This window comes from Solanum stenotomum, chromosome 6, assembly GCF_019186545.1.
Source record: "Solanum stenotomum isolate F172 chromosome 6, ASM1918654v1, whole genome shotgun sequence".
Lineage (NCBI taxonomy): Eukaryota > Viridiplantae > Streptophyta > Magnoliopsida > Solanales > Solanaceae > Solanum > Solanum stenotomum.
This window is the reverse complement of record NC_064287.1, coordinates 22,703,871-22,713,420: the sequence shown is the minus strand read 5'-3', so window position 1 is coordinate 22,713,420 and position 9,550 is coordinate 22,703,871. Positions and strand designations below refer to the sequence as shown.

At 35.1% G+C, this 9,550-nt stretch overlaps 1 protein-coding gene across 1 annotated transcript; it reads right to left on the bottom strand.

Moving 5' to 3' along the window:
• LOC125868585 (uncharacterized) lies at nucleotides 1-1,461 on the bottom strand. Its single transcript, XM_049549215.1, has 3 exons — nucleotides 1,192-1,461; nucleotides 730-981; nucleotides 1-576 (listed from the first exon to the last, which is right to left on the bottom strand). Exons 1-3 carry the CDS (start codon nucleotides 1,459-1,461, stop codon nucleotides 1-3), a joined length of 1,098 nt encoding a protein of 365 aa, XP_049405172.1.
• Nucleotides 1,462-9,550: the final 8,089 nt, after the last annotated feature.

Below are 9,550 nucleotides of genomic sequence, written 5' to 3'. Positions count from 1 at the left end.
TTAAATATAAATGCCACGGAATACTCTCTTTCGTCTATTAACATAGCATTGAGTGACTCGGCGATATTTGTGGTCATAACAATATCTATTGCTAGGAAAATGTGCCCTACTCCACTTCTCAAAACCAATATCATGCTCAAGGACGACAGCTGCAGTAGGGCATTTGTTCTTGAATTCTACAAAATATTTGTCAAACTCCTCCAAAGAATAAGCCTTTGCCGCATTGTAGTAAAGATAAAGGTAATCTCCATAATGATGATTTACGCGGAGATTTTCATCGAGGTGCCTCATGCAATATTCGTGGTGAGCATGACTGTAAACGTTCACAATACCGTTGGCGATACTCTTGTGTCTATCAGAGATAAAACACAAATTTGGTTCATCAACCACAATCTCCTTAAATTTCTCAAATAAGAATGTCCAAGATGCATCATTCTCTTTGTCCACGACACAAAAGGCAATCAGATAAACATGATTCTCCATATCTTGTGCAACAACGCTCAACAACACGCCCTCGTATTTACCATGTAAATGAGTGTCATCAACCGCAATTACCTTTCTCATGTGGGCAAATCCCTTAATGCAAGCACCGAAGGTCAAGAAATAATACATGAACCTATGACTATCCTTGTTTACCATGAGACAATAACTAGAACCAACATAAAGTGTCTCGAACATGTAAGAAAAAGCCGATAAGAATGAATATATGTTCTTCGCTGTCCCTCAGACCATTTCCTTAGCAATCACACCACCCTTCCAACATTCCCAATAGCTTGGACTACAATGAAAAGAATTAAAAATAGCTCTTTGAATCTCTTTAACATTTGGACCCTTGCCATCACAATACATATTTACACAAAGTGAAGCAATCACTTTGATTGAAACTTTTCTATGGCTACTGTTGGCATGTTCAAAGCCACAACTATGTTCGCCAATGTACTTATAGATATGAAATATATCTACACACTCATATTTCCTCACCTGCAACATCCGTGCACAATTGCGAGATACACATTTCACCTTTAAGTATTTAGTACTACTTTTCACAGTAGCAAAATCAAAAGACTTTTATGCCGCCGCTTCGGCTAATAACAATTGCAACTCATTCTTATTACTAAAAGTTTGTTTTATACATAAATTAGTTCCATCGGAGAAGGAATAGTCAGATTATGATCCCAATTCCTTTTGTACCTGCATTTCTTCAAAACATTCGGGTTCGAGATCTTTCGCATCTACTGGCTGATTTTCCACATTAGTTGGATCATCATGTATATTCATTGAATGATCACCCAAACTCTCATTTGAATTATCACCCAAGCTCTCCTTTGAATGATCATCCAATCTTTCATTTCCAATCGAATCATTGTCGTCGTTAAATGAATTTGTTGGTTCAATTGGAGGCCTCACATTAACGTTTATCCTCAATGTAGGCCTAGAGCCATCAATACCAATATCTAACATGTACAAGCTCACGTTCCTATCATTTTTTATGAATGTGGGATGTATTTTTCTCCTCACATTCATTTGATAGCTAATCACCAAGTCATTTGGCTCACAAGTTAACTCATCGACCTCAATTACGGTTGCAATCATATCGTCATATGAACCATTGCGACTCAACACAATGGACTCTGTCGTCTTACTAAAAGATTTCCAATTCCACCTTTTGAGAGTCTCCTCTCATACTCCCATATAATCACCACCAGCAACAACAAATTCAGTTACAACCATTATAAACATATATACTAGATTACAGTATCAGTCGTTAATGATTGATGAAGTCTAACATCCATAAAGAAACATGTCTGAATGAGATCATGGTTTAAAATGCAGCTCCTGCAATGGCGAAACATATTTTTAATGCTTTAAACTACTAAAATGTATCTATAATGAGTTATCAAGTGTTTATTATGGAAGATTTCTCAAATTTCTAAAATGACGGAAAAAATATTTTGAAGCTTGGTTTTTGAAAGAAAATGGAGTAAATATGACGATGGAGTATGAGATGATGATGATTTTACCTTAAAAATCGATATTTTGGCCGGAAAACTAACCAGAATAGTCAGTTTTGACAGCAGCAAAACGAGCTACTCTTCTTTCCCGTTTGTTATGTTTTTTTCTTTTTTTCTAATATAATTTGTAACAAATGCAAATAGATATATATTATTCCAAAATAGTTGGAAAAGAAGGGGGACCAAAGTAGAGATATGAAAACTTAGTGAGGTCTTTTGTAAGAGCCAATTAGGGCATGTGGATGATGTCATTAATAGTGGGTATACCACAAATTAATCAAGACTTTTGTCTTAATGTTCAATTAAATTTGGAGAGTGGCTATTTTGCCAACTCTCCCATGTATCCCTTACATGATTGCACTGTAATACCCTATGATTAAACCTTATTATTAAATTAGGGTAATTTAGTCATTAGCTTTAGTGAAAAACAAAAGGAAGGGGAATGGGCTTTAGCTCCATCTCCCGTGCAAATTTTTTTTTTTAAAAAAAGGGGGCTTCATGACTGCTACACCTGTGCAGCATCCCCCTCCAATTTACGCAACAGTAAGTGAAAAAAAAAACAAAAAACGTTGAGCTATTCTTGTTCTCCAGTGAATGAATGAAGAAAGAAAAGAAAATGTATTCCTTGCTTCTCTGTCAATGATGGAGCATGAAGATAGTCATCACAAAAAAGAAAAAGAAGAACTGGAACCTATGCAGTTATAAATATGGATTTCAAGGTATTTTATTTCAGTTCATTGACATGCCTATATGTGTATTATCACGGGTTGGGTTAATGTGATTGATAATTCGAATATGAATTTCAACTAATTTCGATATGAGAATACCCATGGACAAAGGAAGATTTTTATTCTAATAACCCTAAGATACTCCTAATCGCACTAGTGAGTTACATTGTGATTGCTTAATAGTGAATTAGTTAGAGAAAGTTTCAAACAGAAATATAAAATTATGCCTCTGTTGCTGGAAATTGAACGACTGACAGACTAGTGAATAAATATGAGTTGACGAATGAGGGTGAACCGTAACCGTGGGGATTGGGTGTTGTAAATTAGTTCATGAAATAGCTCTATCAAGGAGATTTAACACGAGATTTATATGATATGAATATAGGTTGATCGAATGAAAGTTGTACAGATTACTTGAAGTGACAAGTTTGGCATTTCAACACGAGTACTGTGAGTAGTAATCTTACCACAATTTGTATTTCACAAATTTCATAATTTTTACATGGTTTATAAAGTAAATGTGTTACCGACTGTTTTGAACTTGCATGTGGGACAAGTCTTTTACTTGATATGATTTCGAAAAGATTATTTGAGATGATCTCATGCTTACAAGATATGATTACTGTTGAAAAGGTTTTACACTTATTTGAGAAATAGTATTTTGACAGGTGATTGTTAAACTTTGAAAGGATATGATTTGATAAGATTTAAATGCTCTGTTCGATTTTGAAATGCTTCTACTGATTACAAGAAAAATATAAATGGGAGTAGACCTTGATGAATCCCGTAGCTAACGGCGGGTTCGTTAGACCTGGTGCACCTTGTAGTTACTGATTACTGCTAAAGCCCTTGCTAGTGGGAAGGTAGAACTAGTATATTGTTACTGATATCCCTCGAGTAGGGATCTACTTATATGAATATTTAACTCCTTTATGAGGAGTTCACTGTTATTGGTTACTTCTTAAAGGGAAGGCCACACTGATTACATGATTCATCATTGGAAACCTCCCAGCTATAAGATTTGATACGAAAATGTTTTTTTCTGAGTTTACTATTAAGTATTTACATTGATTTTGCTAATATGAGGCACATAAGATTGAATATTGTTACCATTTCTGAAAAGGAAGTGATTTTATCATTTTGACTATCATACTAGCATGTTTTCTGACTTGCCCCTCGTTAAAAATGGTTGTGGTTAAGTGTTATTACTCACTGAGCTAGTGTCTCACTCCTCGCTAATGTTTTTACAGAGAAGGCAGATGACATTGGTAAGGACTTCTTTATCTAGAGCTTACGAGTTGATAATTTCTGGTGTGCCCCGCACTTTTTCGCGTGGACAACAGGCTTATTAGTTGCTATAGACATTTCTTGAAATTCTTAGAGTCGCTCCATAGTCATTCCTTTTATTAGAAGTTATGAGTATTCTTTCGTATTGTAAAATTGTGTCTAGTATGAGACTTCTTATGTTTTGAAGTTGGAATTAGTATTTTTACTCTACGAATAGTCTATTGATGAATAAGGTGGATTATATTAGTGATGAGATTGGTTGACTGCATTATTGATTTCTGATACATGTAGTTTCAAGATAGGCCCAAAAATAGAGAAAACTCTGCCCGATTTTTTGTAGATTTCTGGTTAAGGCTTGCTTTGGGATTCTTCCCCTTAGCGCTGATCACAGTTCTAAATTGGGTCGTGACAAAGTTGGTATCAGAGCCCTAGGTTATTCTTGTGACTTATGGAGCACATGTTAGTAGTAGAATCTCAATTATAGTTATGTTGCCGGCCATTTCTATAATCGTGATTCTGAGAGGATGTGATAGGATGTGTCTGTCTTTTTTTCTTACTCCGCCTTGTGTGTGAGACTAATAGGGTCAACCAGATGAATCTAATATTGTTTATCCTTCTATCACAATTCTTGAACGTAGTCACCCAATAACAAGAATAGTTCAAAGGTTTGGAGTAATCAATGGTCACCGTGTAAACATTTGTCTCTTCCAATTAAGGGGAGCTTATTGGAGGGATTTTTGTGCACATATGTGAAATGTAATATATCTCTTTTTGAAAAGAGCACTACTCTGTCACTTAAGCAATATGAGAATGTTATTGTTAACACACGTTTGTTCCTGCAATGAGTTAGAGATATTAATGGACATAATGAATGGAGTCAGGCAGCTTATAGGTCCCAAGACCATCTTCAAGTAGCTACAGTGATTCAGACTTTCAAAAAAAAAAGTATGCTTAGGAGTTTCTAAAGATGAAACCTCCAAGATTCGTAGGTTCTAACAACTCAGATCCTAGAGAATTTTTGGTATAGATTCATGGGTAAATTACTTAAGGCCTTACAAGCTCTACCATGTTCCAACAAGAGTACTGCAACTCTGGCAACATTCAGATGGTGAACATCACAAGATACATGGTATAATATGGTACTGTTCAAAATACCCATAGGGGAACACCGACTTGAGGCGATTTACTAAGTTATTTATGGATGGTTTCTTTCTTGACAGTTGAAACTGTGTAACTTGTTAAGGATTTTAAGAAGTTTGTTCCAAATAATGTGTTGAACTGGTATATGACTCTAGATTTTTCGATTAACTAGATGTAATCCCTACTTATTACCTAATGAAGTATTTATGATTTTGAGGTTTTTTGGAAGGTTGGTTAGTCCCTTAAACAACCCTACATATGAAGACGTTAACCTATTTTGAGATAATTGACTTTATTAAAAAGATTGGAACATGTAATGTGATGAGTGGGCAATCAAGCATTCATTCAAGAAGACCAAAACCAAGAAATCCTTTTATGGGAATTGTAGTAAAGAGTTGGAAATTGTGAATGCTCAGGACATTGGGAAATACTTTTATTGGTTTCTACTCTTGTGGGGCATTTTTCTTTTGATCGACATGTATACAATGCTGGTCAAGATAGAATTTAGAGAAATGATTGCATAACTAACCAGATCATACGTATATGGTTTAATTGATAAGTCATTGTGGGTGAATGGGTTATTTTCCTATCAGAATACTCTCAAATGTCATGAGAAGATAGTTTAGTTGAGAATCAATGACACTATTGTATTCAAAAGAAGAAGAGAATGGGAGTTACAAAAATAGGAAATGTTTTATCTTTTATTGTTGTGACTTAGTAGCCAGTGAAGAAAAATTCATATGCTTCCTATCTATGGTAAAAGAAATGGTATGTGGTAAGGCATGGAATAGACCATACACCTAGTTGGAAACGTGCTATTAGTGAGAGAATTAAATGATGTGTTTTCTATGGATTTGTTTCGATTACCTCCCATACGAGAAGTAGATTTTTGTAATGATTTGGCACCTGACACCTATGCCCATTTTGATACCTCCATATCATATGATATCAATGTAGTAAAGTGAGCTAAGAAAATAGTTGGCGGACCTACTGAAAAGTGCTTTATAGGACGCAATTGTACACAAATACTAGGTGAAAAAAAGGCTCAAGTACTTGGAAATATTATTGACTACTGATAGTTTAACTATGTAATGATATGCAATAAGGAACGACTGCCTCGTATGAATGACCTATTTGATATGTTTCATGGAGCCGTATAATTCTCAAATATTGATCTTTTGGTTGGTTCTCATAAGTCCAGAATTGGCGGAAATATTTTAAGATAGCTTTCAAAAACTCACCAGAGGCATTAAGAAGTTTTATGCGATATCTTTTGGACTGACATATGCTCCCGTTGCTATAAAGACATTACTTGAAAGATATGCGCCGATGGTTAGTGATTGTACATGAGTGTATTTTCATGACTGGAATGAACAAAAGGATCATCTCTGGATGGTATTTCAGACACAATAAGATTATCAACTTTATGTCAAATTTTCTAAGTGTACAGTATATCAGGAAATTGAAATTATTATTTGTACGGAAAAGATAGAATCACTTGACAGTCTACTATAAATATTTGGTGGAGTAATTCTAAAGAATTGTTGTGTTACTGACCAAGTTATAAAAAGAAAAGAATCAAATTTAAGTAGATGACAGAATGTGAGTAGAGCTTTATAAGCTCAAGACATATTGACCACCATACCAGTGATAATGCTATTGTTAGCATCTGGAGCAATATTCATGGTGCTTTGAGGATGGAATTAGAATGTGTTCTTATATAAAATGGTCGTGTAATAGCTTATGTTTCGAGAAAGCTAAATTAGTAGGGAGCAGAACTATCCGCTCATAATTTGAAGATAGTCTCGATGATAATTGTTGTAGAGATTTAGATGTGCTATTTGTACAATGAAACCAACAAAATTTATGTAGGCCTACAAGAACTTGATATTTATGTTCAGAAGGAAAGATTTGATTCTTCAATCTACACCACCGGAGGAAACTTCTCAATGACTGAAAAATTTACTATTCAGTGTCATCTGGAAAAGGGGAAATGTTAAGACAGATGCATTGAGAAGCAAATCTATGGGCTATTTGACATGCAGCTCTTGCAAATAGACATTTGACTTAAAATGTGTGCACACTTAAGGATCTAGGTACCAAATTAGCATGAGGAACTTAAAAACATTGTTGTCTTATGTTCAAGACAAGCATTTATTAATAGAATTGTGTGAATATTAAAATAAGGTTATAGGGAGTAAAGACATGGATATGAGTATTGACAGTTATGTCGCTTTTGGACCAAGTGTCTATTATGATAATCGTTATGAAAATCGAACGTAGATGATGTGAGAGAGGTTATTCTTCAAGAAGCTATAACTCTTAATACATTGTAGATCCTGGATCTACTAAGACACCTGAAGCAAGTGTAATGGTGGAAACTAATAAAGAATGGTATTGCTAACTTCATTTCTAGTGGCTAACTTGTGAACATCTTAAAGATGAGTATAAGCAACTAACATGACTACTACTACAATTTAAGATTCCAGAATGCAAATTGAAAGGAGTTATGACCGCGCTACCACGAATCCTTAGAGGTTATGACCCTATGTGGGTATTTGTAGTCCGACTTACAAAGCCATCACACTTCTTACCGTTCAAAAGCAGATAAAATGAAGAAATATCTGCAGAAAAATACTTCAACAAAATTGTTCGACTCCATGAGCCTAGTGTCCATCTTAGCTAACAGAGCATCACTGTTTACTTCACACTTTTGAGAAGCTTTCTAAGAAACATTGAGTACATGAATAGATCTTAGTATTGCATTTCATCCATAAAACAATCAGACAGTTTGAACGTACTAAACAAATCTTGGAGGATGTTGAGAGCTCCCATTCTTGATTTTGGGGGTAGTTGGGATACTTACATGCCTTAAGGTGAATTTTCCCACAACAACTTTCAGTCAAGCATTGAACTAGCTACATATGAAGCCTTGTATGATAGGGATTGTCGTTCTCCTTTAGGGTGGTTGAAAATATGAGAGGCTAATATGTTGGGGACAAACATGGTACAAGAAACTATGGACAAGGTCTAGTTAATCATACAGAAGTTGCACATGGTTCAAATAGATGCAAGTCTTTTATATATAAAAGGAAAGGTATTTAGAGTACATAGTTGGAGACCAAACCTTCCTAAGAGTCCCTCTAAGAAAAGCATGAATTGACAAAGGTAAATTGAGCTCCAGATTGTAAGACCATGTAATATTTCGTTTTGGCAAGTTGAGAGTAGGGACCTGTCATTTGGAAATTCCTTATAAGATATATTTTTCTCGTCTACTGTACCATATATGCTAAGAAAATGTCTATCAGACAATTATTGTGTGCTTGAAGCACTAACTATCAACTGGATGAAAACTAATCATATGAAGAGGAACCTATGGCTATTGTTGACAAACAAGAAGGTAAGGTCAAGAGAAATTATGTCCATGATAGTTTTATGGAGAAACCATACAATTGAAGAAGCTACTTGGGAGTTGAAAAATGATATGTGAGTCAAGTATCTTTTCTTGTTTCAGGCTACAGGTTCACACCTACCTAAATTCGGGGACCGAATTTCTTAAGGTGGGGAGAGTGTAATACCCTATAATTAAATTAGGGGAATTTAGTCATTAGCTTTAGTGAAAAACAAAAGGAAGGGGAATGGGCTTTAGCCCCATCTCATGTGCAAATATATTTTAAAAAATGGGGCTTCATGACTGCTAAACTTGTGCAGCATTCCCTCTCCAATTTACGCAACAGTAAGTAAAAAAAAAAAAAAAAACGTTGAGCTATTCTTGTTCTCCAGTGAATGAATGAAGAAAGAAAAGAAAATGTATTCCTTGCTTCTCCGTCTATAAAGGAGCATGAAGATAGTCATCACAGAAAAGAAAAAGAAGAACTGGAACCTGTGCAGTTATAAATATGGATTTCAAGGTATTTTATTTCAGTTCATTGACATGCCTATATATGTATTATCACGGGTTGGGTTAATGTGACATTGATAATTCGAAAGACTCTTCACAGTAGCAAAATCAAAAAACTTTTTTGCCGCCGTTTCGGCTAATAACAATTGCAACTCATTCTTGTTACTAAAAGTTTGGTTTATACATAAATTAGTTCCATCGGAGAAGGAATGGTTGGATTGTGATCCCAATTCCTTTTGTACCTACATTTCTTCAAAACATTCGGGTTCGGGATCTTCCGCATCTACGGGCTGATTTTCCACATTAGTTGGATCATCATGTATATTCATTGAATGATCACCCAAACTCTCATTTGAATTATCACCCAAGCTCTCCTTTGAATGATCATCCAATCTTTCATTTCCAATCGAATCATTGTCGTCGTTAAATGAATTTGTTGGTTCAATTGGAGGCCTCACATTAACGTTTATCCTCAATGTAGG